Source organism: Lissotriton vulgaris, unplaced genomic scaffold, assembly GCF_964263255.1.
Source record: "Lissotriton vulgaris unplaced genomic scaffold, aLisVul1.2 SCAFFOLD_1175, whole genome shotgun sequence".
NCBI classification, from domain to species: Eukaryota; Metazoa; Chordata; class Amphibia; order Caudata; family Salamandridae; genus Lissotriton; species Lissotriton vulgaris.
The window spans coordinates 273,643-295,885 of record NW_028252647.1 but is presented as its reverse complement, the minus strand read 5'-3'; the positions used below and the strand labels follow the sequence as shown (position 1 = coordinate 295,885).

Genomic DNA, 22,243 nt, shown 5'->3' with positions numbered 1-22,243 from the left:
CTGTTTATATTCCAGTATCGGGTGGCAATTCAAGCTCTACTAAAAAGAAAAATAGATGCATTCAAAAAAGATCTTAGGTTTTTCAGTAATACAAGCTCTACTATTCGGACTCATTTATGGTATATGTCGATAATTTATGCTGTATATGACTTCAATATCGAGGGGGCTATGCAAGCTTAGAAATCCTGATTCAGTGGGTGGGCGGGACCTGAGTGCTACACGCTGAGAGTATATTGTAAATGTCATTTGTTCTTGTATTTTTGACTAACTATAGTCGTTGGGTCTTAATGTCCTGCTTGATGTCCCGCTTATATCCTGATTTTACAATTCTTGATTTAACGTTCATAATTGACTGTATTGCGCTTAGTACGCCTTTCTATTTGTTTTTATATAAATAAAAAGATTTTTTATAAAAATGTTAAATCAGATGGAGCACAAACGGCCTGACAAACGTATTATTCAGACAAGATCCATACTTTGGTCTGGCCATCCCACTCCTCTGTTCACATACATCCTAGAGTCCAGCACGATTCCAGACTCCTGGCGAGGAAGCATTCTACAACAAATATATAAATCAGGGGCACACTCCTATCCATCCAATTATAGATTGATAGCACTCATTGAAGTAGAGGCAAAGATCTAAGCATCAAACTTGCAAGCAGACCTGAAGCATTGGGTCAGCCGCATAAACCTAATTCCCAAACACACAAAGAGGATTTCGGGCAGGGATGGGCACCCTAACAAATATATCTGCAGCCACTCTCCTAGCCAACCAAGCCTGTGCAAAATCAAACAATCTGTGCGCGTAATTTGTAGACCTGAAAACAGCCTTTGACAAAGTCCAGAGAACTAAGTTATAGGCAAAATGAAAACATGGGGAGCCCCACGAAAACTTCTAGAGGCAATTATCAACCTTTATTCACATATGTGGGTCCAAATAAAGAAAGGAGACGGGCGAAGCCTAAGAAACAAAATTCCAACTAGCAAGTGTGCGTGTTGGCCCCCTGTTTATTTAACATCTTTACAGCAAACTTAGAGGAAAAATCACAAGGTGATCCCCCCAAAACTGGGGAAAACATCAATCGTAATTCTCCAAAACGCATACGACATCGTCCTCCTATCTCAAACGCCCATAGGCTTGCAGCGGCTGATCTTCCAACAAGGAGCGTACACCATCTCTGCTCAACTAGTAATTAACCATAAATTTTTTTTTTTTTAAACGAAGGTTATTTGCTTTTCCAACAGCTAGAAACGTCCCAAATTCACCTGGACATTAAATGATAAACCTTTGGCCCAGGTCGATACATACAAATATCTAGGGTCCAGCTAGACCACAACCTCAACTTCAAGCAACACCTGGACCAAGGACTAATAAAAGCCAAACAACTGTTATTCGCGTTCAAAACTTTGTAGAAAAAACTCAGCAGCTGTTCAACAAGCCAACTGTTGAAGGTCAACCCGGCAACATTTTTGCCAACCATGTCGTATGGATCAGCAATGCTAAATGCAAAGGATTCAACAGTCTTAAACTTAGCTCAATCCAGTCTTCAAGAAATTGTTCTCAATTCCACGCCACATTTCACAAGCACAGATAAAACTTGAATATGGTCTAAACAAAATCAGATACCTACAAGACAAGGAGCCTTGGCTAAATATTATTGGAGGATGAAGGCAGCAGAAGATAACACCATAGCCCATTATTGTTGGCAGGAGATCGAAAAACAATCTAGGCTAAGCAAATCCGTATTCCTAGTCCTAAAAAGAATCGCTTTCTGCACTACAGTTAGCCGTGGCTTGGCTCTCAACGACCTACATGGTTAACAAATGCAGCCAACAAAGCAATTAAGCAACACTCACTGCTATTGGATAAAGCCGCCTTGGACCATAAACCTCATGCATGGGCCTTGATGCAATCCTACAAAATGCTGAAACCTCAACTTTATCTGTCAGAAAAATTTTCATACCCAAAAAAATGGAATCTGACGCTACTACGGCTGGGATCATTCCCCTCAAAAGATCTCATTCCAAAATGGAAACGGACATGGACGACAAAGGAATGCCGCCTCTGTGGACAAGGTGATGAGTCACTACTACATAGTCAATACTACATCTTCTGTGTATTTGTCCTTCATTACTAGACGCTCGGGAAACCCCACTTCGGAAAACGCTGAGGAGAGAACAAATAATGACCTGTAGAGAAGCTGTCATAAAATGTCTGAGGCTTGTCAGTTCAAATCTCCTGCAAAGCAATAAAACTCTGGAGCATAGCGGCAAAACTAGAAAAACAAGCATTTGCAATGCAATAGGTCTCGCAGCATTAAAGTTTGAGTTACTGGCATTGTCTCGGACAATGCTTTACATAACTTTTTTGTTAATTTACAATTGGTATATAAACATTGTTTATGAGTGGTTAGCTGTTGCTAACAGACACCCTCACAGACCTAGAGCACTGCACGGCTCATATACTCGAATTTGCACTGAAATCGGAAGGCTGCAATGCTGATTGAATGCATAGGGCCCAGGGCCCATGCACTCCTGATGTGCAGTTGAGGCCTACCTTACAGAGGGCCCCACCAATTGTAAATTAAAAAAAAAAGTTATGCAAAGCATTGTCAGAGACAATGCCAGTAACTCAAACTTTAATGCTGCAAGACCTATTGCATTTCAAATGCTTGTATGTATGTTCTTACTGCCTGTTCTGTAATTATCTGCTGAGGAGCGCTGTCATTCTGTCTCCTCGCTTGAAGTAAAAGTCCCATTTCCTTGAAATGTTCCGGTTTTTGGCTTTAAAATTCTGGTCACCCTATGCCAAGACCAGAATCAAAGAAAGCTTCCGAGAGCAGTCGGGCGGGTGCAGGCAGAGGTAAAGGCGGGTCAAAGTAAGACCTGTTGAAGGTTCCGCAGTTGGAAATGGAACAGTCCACTTACTTCTATGACCCGTCTTAAGGTCGGATTCTCAATAGTCAGAAATGTTCTTTAGTGGCTAATAAAATTCCAACTACTTGCGAATCCCAAAGGATTCTAGGAGATCTCGTGGGAAGGTACCAATTAGTGTACCGCTGTGTATCAATTAACAAAAAAAACGTGTGAAATTGTACTCTTCTGGATGCACACCAGTGTCAGAGGTGCGTTACTCTTGTGAGTTTCTGGGTGTTCACCAACATTTAGGGAAAACTTCCACGATCACTTGCATAAGAATAGATCTGCTCACGGTAATGCAATTTCCATTAAAAAACCGGAGTGTTAACCTGCTCTGCTCAAATCCCGTTTACAAGGTAAGTGCCACCCACCAACATTGTGCCAATCAGGAGCAACATTTCCTCTCTGCGGTTCCCAGCATGCACTACGACAGGATAGACTGCAGAGCACCTGCTAAGCGAGCAGAAGTCGTTGACCCTGAAATTGAATATTTTAATAAGCCAGGCATTACCAAACACTACATAGGGGTGTCTGCAGACAAACAAAAACGCACCTCCCAAAAATTGCGAGTAAAACTGCGCACACCGGAAAAGTAAAACAAGTACTAGTATGCAACAAAAAAATAAATATGTTCTGTGAAATATCTGCAATTTACAAGAGTAACATCCTGAGAATATTACAAGATGGGGGTGTATAGTTTTACGACAATCTATCAAGTGCTATGGGGTTGAAACTAGAAGGAAATGTGTACATTCCCCCGGATTAACAAAGACGCCCACTTGTCCAAAATGTTGGCATGCACGCTTAAAATGCAGATTAATACTGAAAAAAAAAACCCGAAGGTGAAACCCCGTTGTCATGGGCGCCTGCCTACATACGAAAGGGAGACGGGTCATTGTTTGTGCACAGAGTAACAAAAGGGCGAGCGGCTCCGAGTAACAAGTGCATCGAGTAACACCTCAGAGTAGAGAGTAACAGCTCGGAGCCTCCGGGGGGTGGGGGGGGAAGAAGGACGGACTTTGTAAGAAACGAGCCAATATAATCATCTTGCATTTTAGTGCACAGGACGCTTTGAAACACTTCAAGCCAATTGGTTTGAAAACCACACCCAATTTTCTTCGCTAAAAACCGCCTTATGACCTCTTCAAGGCGCCTAAAACAAAGCACACACTGATAACTCATAGGACAAAGCAGACGCCAGCATTATATAAATATATGAAAGCCACTGACGGATATTGACATATTACCCTTTCCTAAAAGGTTTCACTGGCTCATATTACCCGGAGCTATTTATCCAGGCCTGGCTTTGTTTGCTTTCGGACCCTTGCATTTCTGCACTTTTCGTTACAAACACACAGCTGTCTGTAGCAGGTTGCAAAGACAAGACTATTTACCTACACGGAAAGCGGTTGCTAACGTATCTATGCCTAGCTTTCTCCTCTCACGATAGTGTATACTCTGGCTTTGTGTTATGGGTTGGGGCGTGTCACAAGCTGCCCCGGAGACTGAGCCCGCGCCGCCTCGAAGTCTTTCATAACGACCCCGGAGCCGCTCACCTGTTCGAGCCCGTTGGCCCTGCAACCGGAGGCGCTTCCTGCCCGGGATCCGGTCCGTTGTCTCCGACACTGGACTTCAAACCGCTATGTTAGACACGACCAATGGAAGGAGCCAAGACCCCGGGGAGACCCACACCTGAGGCTCGGCTGCTCCCCTCTCCGTCTAACCGACACCGCTCTCCCATGAGGCCCAGGCGCAGACTCGGCGCCGCTCCCCTGGGCGGGCCCGCACCTGTTGCTGACTTTTGAATTAGCAGGGAGGGGCCGGCCTCGGAGTCAGGGTGTTGTCTGCGCGTTAATCTGGAGGCGAAACTCGGTGGGGCGAACAGGTGTGGGCGGAGTCTAGGCGCAGATCAGGGGGGCTGCGCGGGGCGGGTTCCATTAATCTAACTCGTCACATCAGCATAGAGCCATAGAACTACGAGAGAAAAAATCTGTGCATTAAAATTTAGGAAACGATTGTTATTCTCTGTTTTCACGAAATAATAATTAATTATACGTCCAGCTGTTTTATAGAATAATCTCGCATTTAGGGATTGTACTTTACAGCCTGCATCATTGTTTTGAAGTCCGGCGTAGATTACTTTTTGACTTTACCTGGTGCGCTGTGGTCCATTGCTGTCCCCCCTATCTTGTTTCTTAATACTCGCGGGTCACGTAACATGCTCAAGTTTCTGGCCAGTGGAAGTGCGCGCGCAAAACGAAACCTATCGTGGGGCGGGACTTCCGTTTTGTGAAGCCCGCGCCCACGGAGTGCCTGGAGGAGCACCGAGGGAGAGCCCCGCGGTCGGAGGCTGCACAAGTCCGGAGTGCCGGTGAGCGGGGAGGGGGGGATGCCTGTATGTGTGCGTGTGTGTGTGTGGGGGTGGGAGGGGTGGGGGGGGGGGGGGGGGATGTCTCTCCGTGCGTGTATGTGTGCTTGTGTATGTGTGTGCGCATGCGTGCAGGGGAAGGTGTGTGTGTGCGATGGGGGTCTCTGTATGTGTGCGTGTATGTGCGCTCGTGTGTGTGTCTCTGTGTGTGCGCATGCGTGCAGGGGGAAGTATGCCTGTGTATGTTTGTTGCGCTTCCCAGGAGACAGCCACGGGCGCGTTCGCGCGCGCGTGGCCTACGCCGATCGCCATATGCGAGATGCGCGCGCCAGGTGCTATCTCCTGGGAAGCTGAGTCAGTAACAAAAAATCTCTGGCGAGACACAGCGCTTACGCGCTGTTTTCGCTACGAGACCTAAAAAACGAGAACTGAACTGGATAACATAGAATCGCTTTGCTTACGTATTTGTTAATCTTGTTGCTCATTCTTCTAGCATTTGTAGTCCTGAAGAAGCCAACAAGTTAGTTTTAATTACTTGTTTGGAGGTTTGTCCTCCTTTACACATATGAATCCCGAAGTGTTTACATTGTTTGATTATTTTTTCTTCTCCTCTTTCCAATCCCTTCTTACTTGATTAATTGCTTTGATGTCCAAGGTATCTTGGTGGCTTGTTCCACCCTTTTATGATTTTAAAGAAATCAAATAAAAATATTTTCTACGGAGTAATTTAGCGCAGTTGGCTTATCAAGCCAGTTGCTGACAGGAAACTGCTTTCCTTTAGGTTGGATGAGGAGGAGTTTGGTTTTGTTGGGGTTAAGAATTTTAAGTGGTTGTTCGTCAGCCAGGATTGTACCATGCAGAAGGTGGTATTTAGGTGCTGGATGTCTTTGGATGACAAGATTTCAATGTAGAGTGGGGTTTCATTTGCATAGAGGTGGCCGGCGATTCTGGCTAGTTTCAGAATCAGTGCAAGGGGTTCCATATAGAGGATGAACAAGGCAGGGGATAGGATTGATCCTTGTGGGATTAATATTGCTGGTGAGGTAGAATTACTGAGTTTGATTAAGTGAGATCGTTGGATCAGGTATGAGGCAAACCACTGAAGGACAGTCCGATTGATGCCTGCACGTTGAGAGAGGGTATTTAGGGGAGTTTTGTGGTTGACTGTATCAAAGGCTGCGGACAGGTCCGGGAGAATTAGGAGGCAGGTCTGGCCATTGTCTAGAGATACATGTAGGTCTTCTGTGATGTTGAGGATTGCAGTTTCTGTACTGCTTCCTTTCCTGAACCTAGATTGGAAGGCGTCATGCAGGTTGAATTTTTCAATGAGGTTACTGAGTTGTGAAAGCACACATTTTTCAATAGCTTTGGCAAGGAGAGGGAGGTTCATTATTGGGCTGTAATTATTACGGTTGTTCCTGTGTCTGGCTATTTGATGAGGGGGTGACTTGTCCGAGTTTAAGGGAGGTTAGCATAGAGCTGCTGGAAAGGAAGGAGTTAATGATTATATACTATGTAGGGGTGAAGATATGTGAGATTTTTGACCGGACAGGAGGGAAGAAGATCAGATAGAGGTGAAGTTGGGTTAATGCATGCAAGTATTTTGATGAGTTCTTCTTCCGAAATAGTATCACATTTGGTCCAGAATACATTGTTTTTCAGTTGTATGTGATTGTGGTTGGAGTTCTGGTTCAATGAGGAGGTTAGAGGGGGGGCGGGATAGTTGGGGGGAGAACCACCATTGGCTGGGAGTGTGTCAGTGGGGAGGCCATCCTTAGCAGAAGGTAGAGCTCTGGTGTGGGAGAGGGTGTGTCCAGTAAGTTGATACTAGACATTTTTTAAGAGAATAATTTGAAACACTCTTCCCAAAGTTTAACAGAGTCATCCGTTGGATGTTGTGGAAGACAGGAGGTTTGCTGTTTTATGATGTTAAAAAGGGTTTTAGATCTGTTTCTAGAATGGTCACATTGCGCTCCGATGAAAGATTATTTCTCTGTAGATTTATTTTTTGTATTTTAGGCATTCAGCTTGGAGAGAGAGATGGGTCAACGAGGGTTGTTGTCTCCATCTTCTTTTAGCCAGCCTACGTTTTGTCTCAGTGTTGAGGTCTTTATTCAACCTGGATCTGGGGGGGATACTTCTTGTGTTTCAATGGGGCGATCGTGTCAAAGAGTTCTGACATTTTTGTATTCTAATGAAAGGAGAGGTCATCAGAGAATGTAATATTAGGAGGATGTAGAATTTGGGAAGTGATTAAAGATTTTAACCCAGTTTGTGGAATTTTGTGCATTTTCTCAACCAGAGTATAGGACATTTAGTTTGGGTGTGGAGCTTAAGTCGGTTGGAATGGAGTTCGAAAAGAATAAGGGAGTGGTCAGACCAGTCGATGGGAAGGATGGACTAGAGGGATATGGTATTAGGTTTGGAAATGGTTGGGTAGAGCCTTTAGTGTGGGTTTGTTTATTGCAGTGTTGGGTGAGCTCTTTTGTTTCCAGGAAGGTGGATAGGGTTTGAACTGTTGCATCTTCTACATCATTTCAAGTGAAGGTTAAGGTCTCACAGTATGTAGTCTCTGGTGACCTTTAGGGAGTTTTGTGTTATTAGGTCTGTTTAATCCTCGACTGGTATTCTTTTCACCTGGAGGATGGCAGATGAGGTGGAATTTGATAAGGTTTGAGTTGAAATCAACACCTACATTTTCAAAGGAAGGGTGAACAGCTATGTGTAAGGGCAGGATTCATTTTGTCTATGACAACTAATCCGCCACTTATAAGATCCTTACGGTCGCAATGGATTATAGCGAAGCCTGGTGGGGTGAGATCGATAATGGGGGTTGAGCATCATTTAGCCAGCTTTTGGTTAAAAAGCAAATGTCAGTGTTCTGTAGAAGGATGGTTTCCCCTATTTTGGTGGCATGCTTAGCTGCTGATCGATAATTTACAAGCATGCAGTTTACTGTGGGAGAGGTTCTGACCTCAGGTTAATCAAGCTGGATGGTAGTCAGATGAGCGGCGGTCTGGTGGGTGAGGAGGGACGATTGGAAGAAGGGATCCTGCTGAATCCAAGGATGACCGGAGTCTTATGGTAGCATGACTGGGTGGAATATGGGGCTACCCATTTCTCTATGGTGACAACATAGTTTTCGAACCTCAGAGAAGGAACAAGGGAGTAAATAGTTTTTAAAACATAAGCAAACTACACCACAGATTAATCTGTTTCTGAGGTATTCTGGCTTAAAAAAAACACAAGATGTGCATTTTAGTGGCAGATTTGGAAGACGATGGCACATGCATTATAATACGATATCAAAAACAAAAAATCTTATTAAGGATTCTGAAAAATTAGCATGTTTGTCACTTTTATTCCTAAAGCAAATCCTTAGAAAACATATTGCTAAAAAAAGCCATATATAATCTACGTAAGCCCTTCTTATATTATTTCTAAAAATAAAACCTTTGATTATATAATATATTAACATTCCAATTTGTGTTGAAGTAATGAAAAAAGAAATCAGCATATCATGGGCTCAAAATGTGAAACTTTCACTCAGCATTTCTGCAGAGATGGGCAAGCCACCAAAGGGTCCAGCCACATACCTGGCTCTGCTCAAGGCACACTAGGAACCTCGAGCCCAGGAGACAAGCTTTCATGTGGTTTCTGCCAGCCATCTACACTCTACCCTCATACGACAAGAATTAAAGACAAAGCTTTAACATTTTAAGCAAAGAAGGGAATGATACCCATTCTTGTGCTTAAATTGCACATCCTGAAATCAGAAAAGCTACGATCCAACACGGATCCCTGCTTGACCAAGCTCTGTGATCTTAGGCAAATATTTCATTTTACTGTGCCTCCTTTTTCTTCGCTTTCTCAAATGAGCACACCGAATTATAAGAGTTCAAGATGTGCAATACATACCTTTTAGGTTTCCTTTAATAGACTATAATGATTCTACATGAATAATTACATATGTCACATTTAGTGAGAACATGACAATTGATTTACCTCTTAGTTCAGTAACGTCATTGTCATCAGGGAAAGGTGCATACATGTTTCTAAGTTTGTGTTTTATAAGTATCATTTCAAGCAAATGGCTCTCAATGAAGTGATACATCTGATATACTAAAGTGAAACGCTTCCAAGTGTTAAAGAAATGCATTATTAGATCTGATGTTAGCCAAGAAATGTTGACAATATAGATCACCTAATGGCGATAGCCAGTAGGTAGTTATAGTTAGGACTAACGTTTCATTGGAAAATCGTTTTTAGATCTCTCCCCTTCAGCTCCCTTTCTCTGATTTTCCCTATTCCCTCTCCCTCTTACCCCCTCTCTTTTCTCAGTCTCCTCAGCTTTTCCCTCTGGCTTCCTTCTCTTCTAGTATTAGAGATCAGGACTTCCTCTTTCCCGTCCTGTGATGCTCAGCTACACCGAACGGCTAAATGCATTAAGGCCCTTTTTTGTGCTTTATTTTATGTTTTTTCATATTATTTCTCATTGTTTACTTATTGATTTTAAAAACCGAGACCACCTTTAGTACTTAAGTGAAAAGTTGTTCTGGTCACTTCCCTAGATTCAATCAGCTCGCCTTTACTTTTTGAAATGTTTCTTCTTCTCGGGATACTTTTAAAAGTTCATTACGTTCTGGAAAGATTTGTTTTGAAAGCAAGTGTTTGTTAGTGAGTCTTTACGCATTTTACGTGCATAAAGAGGAGATGGTCCCAAAACAGCGAATTGTATTATGCAAGTCATGATTTCCCCATCAACTCCAGACATTAATACTTGCTATGATATTTTTCAGCCTTGCTGTGAGTTTGCTGTGCAATCCCGTAGACCTCAAGCTTCAACTGACAGTCAACTTCCAGGAGCGATCCATAGTTCGAAATGCAAAAATTGCAGAGGAATGGGGTACAGAGGAGAATAATATAACATACTTCCCCTTTACACCTGGCAAAAATTTCAAGGTAAAAGGAAATGTCAAGTTGGGAGAAATAGAGAGGGAGACCAACATAGTGAATATACCATGCCAACACTTGGGTTAAAAGTGTGAACAGATTTTATTTATTTATCTGAAGTCAAAGATCAGAGTGTGATTCCTGATGTCCCCAGCATCACCAGGCGGTACACCACAACTAAAACAAGCATTGGCATTGCCAATAGGTCTCGCCTTTGGGACCTTATAAGTGTTTAGCCATGCAACAGTTGATGTTGCACCAAGGATATTGTGCTGGATAACTAAACACTTATAAGGTCCCAAAGGCGAGACCTATTGGCTATGCTAATGCTTGTTTGTTTTGCCAATAACTGTGGAGCCACTTGACGAACCTTCACTAAATTTTCAAAGAAACTCCCCTTTTTGGCTCAGCTGCTATATTCAAAGTATTGGAGTGATTTGCAAGTGGGGGCCGGGAAAAACGGGGGGTCACACAATGCATATTCCCCAGGTTATGTCTATGGGGATTTTTCAATTTTTGACAAGAATACAGCCTAAACTGCTGAACGGAATTACACCAAATTTGACAGACAGCTAGCTAGCTGTTGGTTTAGATAGTGTACTTTTTGTGATTTGGTGTAAATCGATTCAGTAGTTTCAGAGCGATTTAAGTTTATAAAATATAGATATCTGTTGACCCCAAATCCTACTGACATCCTTGTGAAATTGGATTGGTTGTCAACACTACAACCAGGAAGTGTTGGCAGCCATCTTAGGACTTGGCTTGAAGCAGAGTCCCATTAAAAATGTTTAAAAAAGGGGGCAGGGTAAAAACACCCTGAAACCCTAGGACTCTTGAATGGGTCCCACAGAAACATCACAGGGCCCAAAAAAAAGTTTCATTTTTTTGACAGGATCTGCAGATTAAACTAAGAGCCTACTGCCGGGGTTCGTTCATTATCGGCTCGCGAATGGGCCAGGTGCTTAGGGCATTATTCAATAATGGAGGGGGGGTGCACTGGACCCTCCTCCTGCATCTGAATATTCACGCACTTCCACACAACCATTCACAAACCTAATCACAGGCCCATACCAATACTTACACACCCACTCACTGATTCAGAGATCTACACACATTCACTCGCTCATACAGCCACTCACACACTGAAACCAAAGGAACGGCAGCGGGGACTGAACTAGAAGCACGAGGGCTGCAGCGAAAGCTGCCCAACTGAAAACCGATACTCCGGTTACAACTTGTTGAACTGCACATCACGAGCAAAAGTCCCCTAACGGAACCCCTTTGAGGGTTGGAATTATCACCTCAACGAATAAAGAGAGACATTTCGGAGAATAGCCTTAAGTCGAGGGTTACATTCCCTACCGACGAAACACGTGTTGGCTGCGACGTCTCCAGAAATAAAACAACACCAATCGACAACCCTGAATAACAAGGATCTCAATTATTAATGATTGCATGACTGATGTATGGTGGAAGCACATGTGTATAACCTGAAGTATAATACAAAAACGTGTGCTAAGGAGTTTCAAGTATTTTGTGGCTCTAGCCTAATCTAGAAGAGGAAGTGTGGTTCTCTTCTCCTTGTAGCACCGTTAACAACTACAAAATAGTGAGCTAGAATTAGGTAAGGTGGATATTCCGTTGTGGCGCCAGAACCTAGTATAATACCACCAAATTAGTCCAAGAAATTATGAGTGATGTTCTATATGAAGTCATAAGCAGTGCATTGCGGGGGTACGAGTTCTAGTTAGCTCACCTTATCTGCTCAATTTAAATGATTTTGTAAGAGTGAAACATGAGCTTAACTGAAACGTCCCTGTAATCTTTATTTTTATCAGTGAATATATATTATAATGGGTGTAGAAGTAGGTATGTGAGTAGCTGTGTGGGTGTGTGTGTGAGGGACTGTTGGCGAGAGGTTGGGTGGGTGTGTCACTGGCTGTATGGGTGAGTGAGTGACTAGATGGGTGAGGGAGTTGGGTGTCTGAATGAGTGAGTGGCTGGGTATGTAAATTGCTATATGGGTGGCAGAGTGGCTGTTTCAGTGAGTGCTTAAAGGAGTTGGTGTGTGAATGATTTTATTGGAGAGTGAGTGTCTGTGGGCAATGACTACTTGGGTGAGTAAGGTAGGAGAGTGCTTGTATAGATGTGTGAATGGGCAGGTATGTGGTTGTGTGGGTTTGTGAGTGCTTGTAAGGGTGGGAGAGTGGCTGTGTTGAGAGGCTGTATGGGTGAGCGGTGTGAGTGACTAACTATGTGACTGGCTGTACAGGTGAGTGACTGGTTGTGAGTGGTGTATGGGTGAATAAATGGTTGTGAGTGGCTGTACGAGTGAGTAGGTGTGTGAGTGGCTCTATGGAGGAGTGAGTGAGTACTGGTATGGGTCTGAATGGGTGTGTGTGAGTAGTTCTATGGAAAGTCATTTGAGATGCCATCAGTGATGTCACTGGCCATGTCAAATCTGAACCTAACTAAAACATCCCTGTAACCTTTCCTTTTTTTCAGTGAATTTTCTACGGGTTTTTAAATTCTATTTCTTAACTATAATATCCCTGTGACCTTTGGTTTTTAAGTGATATACATCTACACACACACACACATACATACTTAATTCAGCCAGTTCTTTTCATCTATTGGTTTGTTGGTGTGTCATTCACATTTTGCTTCCATCTACTACAGCATTCAGCATAGGGCAGGGGTCGGCACACTAAAGCCACGGGACAACTTCTCTTTAAGTGACTGCATTTTGCTCCTTCACAAGGAACACATCCCCACACACGCTAGTTCTCTTCTACTCCAAAGTTTTTTTCATTTATTGCTTTGATGGTCCCTTTGTGTTTAGAGTCTGATGTAACAGCACGGTGAGTTACAGCAGATGTGAGCAGAGGCTACATTCCACGCTTTATCAATACCTAGCTCCGCACAACAAAAGTATTGAAAATTTCGTTTGAAGTGTCCTTTATCTAACTGCTGGCGTTTCACAATGTGACAAATTACATTCATTTGAAACTGTCCTGTAGTAAGTTGTTGAAGCTTCAATACTATAACTGTGAATTCATTCATAAACAGACAATTCTGAACACATTTAGTCTAGGCTCAATTTCACCAATGTTTCTTTAACCGCATGCGCGCTAGCGGGTTTTCCCGCTGAGCGCTGAAATTTAAAAATCGCGGGTTACGTGACAAAGCCAGCTCGTCACGCGCAGCGCGCAGGTAACGCCCATGACGAGCTGGCTTTGTCATCCGCATCGAAGGGGTTAACAAACTTTGCCCAAGAAGAAAAACCGCCTTGATCATTTTTAATTTGCAGCACTTGGAACACTTGTTTTTGCAATTAGCTTATTCTCTTTTTTATTTCTACCTCCTTTGTTTTCCTATTTCCCTTTCATACAATTTCCTTCTGTTCTTTCTTTCCTTTTTCATTCCTTCCTTTTGTTCGTTCTTTCTTGATTTCTTTTATTCCTTTTTCTTGCATTCTTTGACCCTCTTTTTTGCTTTCATTCAATATTTCCTTTCCTTCCTTGTTTTACCTTCTTCATTCTCTTTCATTCTTTGCTTTGTCATTCTATCTGTTCTTTCCATCCTTCATTCCTTTTTTTAGGTCTCGCCTAGCGAACGCAGCGCATGCGTTACTTTGCCTTGGCAAGACAATTGTTGTCGGTATGGTGCGCGAAGGGAGACCAAACATGTGTGCGCCCAGACAGGTGATGTGCACGCGCATGACGTCTCCTCTCTGCTTCACACGCTCCTAACACGCGCTTGATTTAGGTTTCAGTTCATGTGCACGCCCGCATGGCATCTCCTCTTTGGCTCACACCACGCGCATGTTTTTATTACCCCGCCAGAGGAGCCATGCAGAGTCAGCCGTCCTCATGATTTCCTGCTATTCTCTGGGCCTTGGCCGCTTACAGTTCCTTTAATCTCCATTTAATCTCCTCTGTGCCATCCCCTCACCACCACCTTCCACCGTCGCTGCTTGTGTTTGGGGTTTTTTAACACTTGAGGGGCGGGCAGGTAGAGTGTCCGTCATACTCTGCTTTGGGGGGCGACTATTACAGGGATTGGTCCACTTGAAAAGCAGCACTACAGAACGTTGCGCACACCGGAACTCCGGCACAGAGATGTGGCATTGCCTCCACATAGCTCACCAGAGAAACTGGAAGGACTAGGGAGAGGGGGGAGGTAGCAGGGGGGGCTGAGCAACTGTCGAAGCCTACTGTTACGGGGCCAAATCCTCTTTCAGAAAGCGTAAAATGCCAATTTCCTAACTGAAGGCTCAAATTTGGCAAATTAATTATTTAAAACTGTTGTTGGTCAACTACTATTCTGAAATGGCCAAAATACTCTCATTTAAACTAGAACGCAAGCGTTGTCCTTCTTTAATTTCAATGCAAGGAGCGACTATGCCGCTCTCTTGAAATCATGTGGGTCAGGCATCTCTTTTCTCTTAAGTAGCTTCTGCTGGATCGAGCTTTATAGGACATCCCCCTACTTGACCACACTGTGTGACATTGGGTAAGTTGATCAGTTTCCTACTTGATTATTTATGAAGTCTGCCTTCCACCTGAAATGACTACCTGCTCATATCTAATATTAACCATTGTGTGGCAAACGGGTCCGGTGTGACATTTGTCAGTTATTTTAGCCCTAGCTCCTGAACCCCGCTCTCCCAACTTACTACGTATTAACTACTATATGGCATTGGGCTTAACTGTAGAGTGCTCCAGCCTTCTAAATTAATAGAGAAATATAGTTTGGGATCTCTGACTGGCAAACTTCTTTACTACAAGTGTTACATAGTGAGTATTTAACGTAACTCAGTGGGTTGAGTTCCTGACATTACGTTTATTGTGTATAGCTTTACTAATCAGTCAGGTGGCAATAGTTCTTCTGTTTGCTGGGGGATGTTCAAGACTTGCAGTCAGAAAATATCTTAAACTTTCTATTATTAAGTGTGCATTGCCAGTACTCTGCTGGGCTGGCATAACTTCTCTAAACCTCTGTCTCAAATTTAGGCATGTGGCAACCCTAATCACTTTCACACAAAAAATAAAATGCACATAAACCAATTGTTTCCTCTTGCTCATGAGACCTCTGAAATTGCATTCGTGCCCCTGCTTTATCAATTTGCCCCAACACTCCAGACATAACTTTTTAAACTTTGCATGGTAGCTTAAAATCCTTAAACATTCGGTATCAGTGAATTTGATCTGAAGCCCCTACAATAAAAAAAATGACAGTACGTTTTGGCCCTCTAAAACAGCTGCCATAGCCCATGTGTTTCTCTATAAATGTCAACAGTAGAATTCCGTGTACACCTGTAATGAATTGCGAAACTTTGAAAAGCAAATCTCAAGATTGCTGCTGTGCCTTATTACACCTTCTGCTAAGCTACATTTACATAAACAGTGGAAGGTTTTCATGTGTTTTTTTTAATTAACTTTCATTCTTTACCACACATTTCCATTCCACATAATTCAACAAACCACACAAATCAACTCAACAACACAATTACACAATGCATCACATACATCCAAACCACACCACAGAATTCCACATCATGCCACAACATTCAACAGCACATTACATAATTAAACTCCCCTACATACCACTCCACAACACATAATACCAATCCCCATATTTACACTTCACACTCAATACCACAAAATGATCCTCCATATCATTCCACGGCACACCATGCCACATATTTCCACTACACAAATCCACTCTGCACCATACTATTGGTCTATCTGTTCTGTGCAGCTCTCATCCCTATCTATCCACCATGCCACATAATTCCAAAACACAAATCCGCGCCACACCACAAAATTCCACCACACACAATTCCAGAACTAACAATTCCAATCCAACCCACACAATTCCATTCCACGCCACATACATCCACTTCATTCCAAACCAAAACACATGGACAAAAGGCATTGTAATTTACAGCGCCAATAGCCCTAACTCACAAATGCGAGACCTATTGCATTGCAAATGCTTTTGTGCTTTCACTCCTTTCTTTCCACCCTTCATTCATTTCTTCTTTCTACCCTTCATTCTTTCTCAAAGGCAAGAGGCTCGCAGCCAACAGCACAACGATTATATGTTTTTTAGGTCTGTATTAACCAAAACATTTTGATTTTACTAAATGGTGTGTGTTATAATGGTATTTGACTACACTTCATCCATTTTTCTGTAGTGGTTATTCATATTTTTCTCAAACCCACTCAAGCATGCATTATGGGGCAGTGTGTCACCCCATTCAAGCCATTGGCTGACTTCACTTTGAGTTACAGCTTGCTGCCTTTTCACAAGAAGCACTTCCACACACAAAGCAGATTTTTAAGTGCCAGGGAGTACTATAGTAATGTGTGTACGTTTATGGACCCACATTTTTTATTGCCTTTAGTACTTTTTTTTTTTAGATTAACAAACACCCAGCAGCTTTCTAAAGAATAACATTTTACAACAAGCATTGGAAATGCAATAGGTCTCGCATCATTAGAGTTAGTGCTTTTAGAATTGTTGATGGGTTTTTTTTGTAAATCTTTAGCATTTTTGTTTCCTGTAGCCAATGCTAAAGAATTACAAATAAAAAAAGCCATAAACATTTCTAAAAGCTCTAACTCAAATGCTGCGAGACCTATTGCACTGTCGGCTGGCGTTTTTTGATGGTGCTGTGCTGGGAGAGAGAGTGGGGAGGGGTTGGAGAAGGGAGGGGGCGTAGAGCAGGGGGCGGAGCTATTGTATTAGTGCTCAACCCGTACCTCTGGGTTTTTCAAATGCATTGTGGGTGAGGCTACATAGTAGGTGATGGGTAGAGTCTTGAATGCGTTTAAGCAAAAAAATTCCACGCAGGGCAGTGATAAAATAAATGTACTAAAGTTTAATGGGGGGCTAAATAAATAAAAATTCTTCAATAACAAGTCATGGTTTAGTTATACATAGTGTAGCTCACACACTCGGGCTGTGCATTTGTCCAGTCTTACTACAGATCGCAAACACGACAAGAAATAGTGTCACCTCGGAGACCTAAATGATGTATCTTTTCCTAGATCAGCCCTTGGAGACCTGTGGTGCCTGCAGCCCTGAACAGGGGCTTTGCATTCGTCCGAGTATATATTTTTTTTTTGGGGGGGGAGAGAGAGGGGGAACGATGCAACAAACCCTTAGAAAACACATGTTGATGCCTGGCGCCAGGCAGGTCTGATAAGCACCGAGCACAGCGAGCTGCAGCTGTTTGTGCGACCCTTCTTTCAAGGAAGAGCAGGTATGTGTGATGTGAGTCCGGTTGACCTCGGTTGAGGAACAGGAAGGGGTGTGCATCGTTGTAGCGGTGAGTGCAGTGCCTGTGTGCTTGTCAGCAGGTTTCGGAGGGCAGGGTCCCGCCGCTGCAGCTTGAGACCAGCTCAAGTGCACCACAGACGGGGCAGGGCTGGCAGCGGTGACCCAAGCTACAGCCAAGGGTCCCAGCAGCAAGGCTCGCAAATAATAAACAAGAGAAATTGTAAAAATGGAAGATGACGCCACAACAAACGTATGATATTCACATTTTCCATCAGTTGCACACACCATGACATCATGAACATGGCAATGAATCCATTCATTAAGGTGGGTTTCCTCCCAATCCTACCGGTGTTATTTGTTACTATTGTCAGATATCTCGAAATGACGGCCCCTCACTATGCACAGGAAAGTGTGTTTATTACTGGGTAATGTTTCTCCATATAGACGTTTACTTTTATTGTATATTTGTTGGAAGGTTAGCGCGCGTGCACACAATGTTGAACTGCTCTGTGGGAAGTCTGTTTTCTAAACAGTTCAACGGTGACAGAATACAGATTTTTGCAACAAAAAAACAAGCGAGAGCTATTGGCTATGCCAATGCTTGTTCATTTGAGCATACAGTGTCCTCCATAATGACAGCCATCAAAGCAGCTGACTATCTGCTGACCGGGTGAGGCAGATGGTAGAGCTTGGGAGCCAAGAGTTAGGAGGGCTGCTTGGAGCATGGACAGACCACTGGAGCAGTGTTTTTGCTGCGTTTGTGGTGGGGGAGAGTTTATAACGCGAATGAGAGCAAAGTTCCAGAAGGCCTGTGCGGAGTATTGCGAGACCACAGAGGACTGTTTCTGCTGCATTACAGGCATTTCTTTGGTGGTGGGAGGGAAGGCACCCCACTGTGAGATGCAGTGTTGAAGCTGCAAGTTAAAGATAAAGCATGCCGCTCGTGAACCGACCTACAACACACAGCAGTATTGTGGCTCTTTACAAATCAAGTGCGTACCTTAATCTCGTACCAAACGTGAGCAGTGTTTCTAATCTAGTCAGGTCCGCTTCATTTCGCTATAAATCATCACAGAACAGAAATATCCAAAGCATTCGAGGGTTGTTATGGGACGTCACTGCTTGCACTTCTCTCACAAACACTAAAACATGATGTCACATTATCCGGTGGGTAAAGTTAACAAGTAGGGTAGGCAGAGAAGGGGAGGGGGGAGGAGAAATGCGACACAAACAAGACGGAGGGAAGGAAGATAAGGGGAGGGGGGGAGGAGAAATGCGACACGGCGGGCAGGGGAGGGGGCGAGGAGGGAGGAGAAATGCGACACAAACAAGACGGAGGGAAGGCAGATAAGGGGAGGAGAAATGAGACACAGCGGGCAGGGGAGGGGGCGAGGGGAGAGGAGAAATGCGACGTGCGGATGAGGGAACTGATGTGCACGCGCTTTTAAGCTCAATGCGCATGCGCATTGAGCTTAAAAGTCACGGGCACTGCAAGGAATCGCCACGATTCCTTGCAAGTTAGTTAAAGAGTGGTTAGGCCCCCATAGTCTCGCAAGCTCGATGCGCATCGACAGGCGAGACCTAAAAAGCATGAATTGCCAAAAGTCTGGCAGACAACGCCAGACCGACTGCCGTTGCCAATGCTTTTATTTATAATTTCGAAGTGACTTTATATTATGCTTACATGATGGGTGTTGTATGACTTGCAAGCCAAACAATTCCATGACCTGGCCTATACTCTTAGAGCCAAGGCAGGCGACGATTCGGTTCTGTGCTACTTTGTTGGCTCGCTCACCTAAATTTAAGTAGAACGACGGTATCTCAAATTCAATGGAAAAAATACCCGAATCCTGACGAGACCACAGATGCTGACACAGCTGACTGCACACTGCTGAAGACTACATCCATTTTACCTATCATGGTCTGGAATCGAGTTAAAGGAGGACGAACTGTTGAAGGCCCGAGAGTGGAAGGATCCCATCTGCCACACTCACAAGGGTAAACCGAAGGAATCCTTCACATGCTCGCTAACTAACCCTTACTACATTTTTTTAATCTAACATGTGCGCATCACAACTAGGGGGTAATAAAGGGTGAGGGGGGTTGTTAAGCAGAGCTTGTAAGTGTCCGTTTAGGGATTGGTACAACTATATTTTATTTTTTGTATTTATTATTTTTATGTACCATATACAATCACAAGCAATGTTACAGGGTTAGCCAGCCGTAGTGGAGGTCATTCTTACATTGCAGCTTATGTAGCTACTCCTTACTTTTATCTTTTGAGAGTGAAAGAAGTGTAAGGAGGAAAAAAGATAGGAAACTTTAGTGGTGAAACACCTATGACCTGGTGCGCATTTAAAGAAGGCACGCATCTTGACACCGGTCGGATTGGATTTCCGTGGACTGTTAGGAATTCCACTATGAACCTCCTCCCCTGAAAGCAGCCATGCCACTCGCTAGCATCCAGAGATTGACTGAAGACTGGTCTCGTCCCGTGCGAGGTCAAACATGTTCACCGTCACCCAAAATAACTGTCCAATGGTGGATCTTTGGAAGCAAATGAGCTAACTGGAGAACAAATTCCATTTGCTCTGACTGAAAGAAGCCAGTTGCTTTTATGCCTTGCGCCCCCCCACCAAAAAATCTGCCTTTAACACTTTCGAACGCTTAGGACTACCTTTCCTAGATCCATCACACCAATAAGGTAGCCCCAAATTACCCTAGACCCATTAAACCAATAAGGCAGGACCAAACTGCCCCAAACATCATCACATCCGAAGCAAGAGTACTACTGCAGAGATACAGCTCCCATGTACACTTGCAATTGGGGCCCTGCGACTTTCAACCGGCTCTTACCTTCAAAGTCCCATTGACACACACTGCACTACAAGAATAGATTTGCATACAAAACTAGCCATATCTGCACCAAAAATAAATGCTGAATACTCCTGAAAAGGAGGCTCTTTTAAATAAGTGTACCAAAGCTCCTTCGTCTTAAGACACTCACCTTACTCTTCTCGGGGCCCTTTCTCTTGCTCTTCTTCCTGGCCTCCTCGCTCTTGGTGCTCTTGGACCCCGCTGGGACTTTGCTGACACCGCTGACAGCCTCAGCCGGGCTGGCCCGGCTCTTCCTCCTGCTTGCGCAGGCCGCGACAAAGAATATCAGACTGAGCAGCAGCACGGGCACCAGCAGAAGAGCCCAGGAAGGGAAGCGAGCAGGTTCCAGTCCCAGGTCAAGACCAAGCTCACTGTGGAGTAACCCAAGGCCCAGGCCCAGCAGCTCCCGCAGCCGCTGGGCCGCTAGCTCGGCCTGCTTTAGAGCCGCTTCCTGCCAGACTCCAACGGCGTCCATCTCGGCGAGGCCCAGAGGGCTCTAATACATCCCGTACAGCAAGAGCCGGACTGACACAGCGAGATGGTACTCGGAGAACAGAGGAGCTGAGAGCTCCAGCCAGCCGCCTGCCTCTGTCGGGCGTCACACATTCAACGGCCGCGGCTCTGGCAGCGCAACGTCACCACTCCACCCCAGTACCAGGCCGGAGGCTCGCGAATAGCGTTGTCCCCCTTCTATGTCTATAGAATGGACCAGTGACACGAAGCTGTGAACATAGAAGAAGAGTTACCACCTGTCAAAAGGAGCCCTGGTCTTAGTGCTCCAGGTGAACTTTAGCAGCTTTTGCTGGCCGCAGACGTTGCTTTCATGCTTAAAGAGCATTATGTGCAGCTACTTGCCACGGGGAGCGCAAGCTATCATTATTCCTACAGAATTTAATTTTGAAATTCGTCAAGCTCCCAATTGCGAAAAAGTCCCTTAGCGTTCATGTGTTAATAACATCTATGCGTCGGTAACATTTCTACATACATCTCCACGCGTTTTCGTTATAATTCTACGTTTTAAAGCAATATTTATCTTTTTGAAGTGAGGAGTTCTTTTCAAATTTCTGAATACTTTTTAAACATGCACTTTGCAAGATGGCCGACACCTCTGCCTCTCGGTGATCGTTTCGCACGTCTCCACTTTTGTGGTATTTTCGGAACAGAACTTTAATTGAGACCTGTTCAAGAAAGAGAAAGTCATACGTGTCTTTACCTCGCTGTTGAAAGCTACATTTTTAAATACCTGCCAGATGCATCTTTAAAAGAATGAAAGTATACAGGATGCCACGTGTTCTTTGGAGTTCATGACGTCTGCTTTTAATTTATAAATAACATTTTTCTTGGAAGCGAAATCTTCCGTGTAGCGAATAGTAAAACTGATCGTATTCCCATCCATATGCCACGTTTGCATATGCCAAAGGGATTCGGCAGTAGCCACGTGCACGGACGTAGAAAGGCAGGGTTGGAAAAAGTAAGCGTGCCGGGTATTCCTAGTTTTTTTGCCCTGAGCTGCGCCCATATGGTAGCACCTTTTCGAATATAAAATTACTACTTGTCAGCCCTTCCTAAAAATACATGGAGAATTTCTCTCTCTCCAAATATTCTATGACTGAAGTTAGAATAGTACATTTGACCTTCCACTTTCCTTCACGCCCACTGCTGCCCTGATGGAGCAGTTCTGGGCTAGAAACCGAAAGGAGCAGAATAGGGTGGACACATAGAAACAGGACATCCTAAAAGGTTCATTTGACGTGCTGCATTCGCTTAAGTGTCCACTGATTGTAGTTCAGTTTAATGCTCACATTTACATTGCCAAATTGAAAAGTCTCTTAGCTA

The 22,243-nt window shown here is 43.9% G+C and overlaps 1 protein-coding gene across 1 annotated transcript in view; it reads right to left on the bottom strand.

Moving 5' to 3' along the window:
• MTDH (metadherin) overlaps positions 1-21,154 on the bottom strand; it is a 426,299-nt gene extending 405,145 nt beyond the window's left edge. Inside the window, exon 1 of the mRNA XM_086951123.1 lies at positions 20,538-21,154. Within this exon, the coding sequence (XP_086807249.1) occupies positions 20,538-20,882 (345 nt within the window). The 5' untranslated portion in view covers positions 20,883-21,154. The remainder of the gene's footprint in view (positions 1-20,537) is intronic.
• Positions 21,155-22,243: the final 1,089 nt, after the last annotated feature.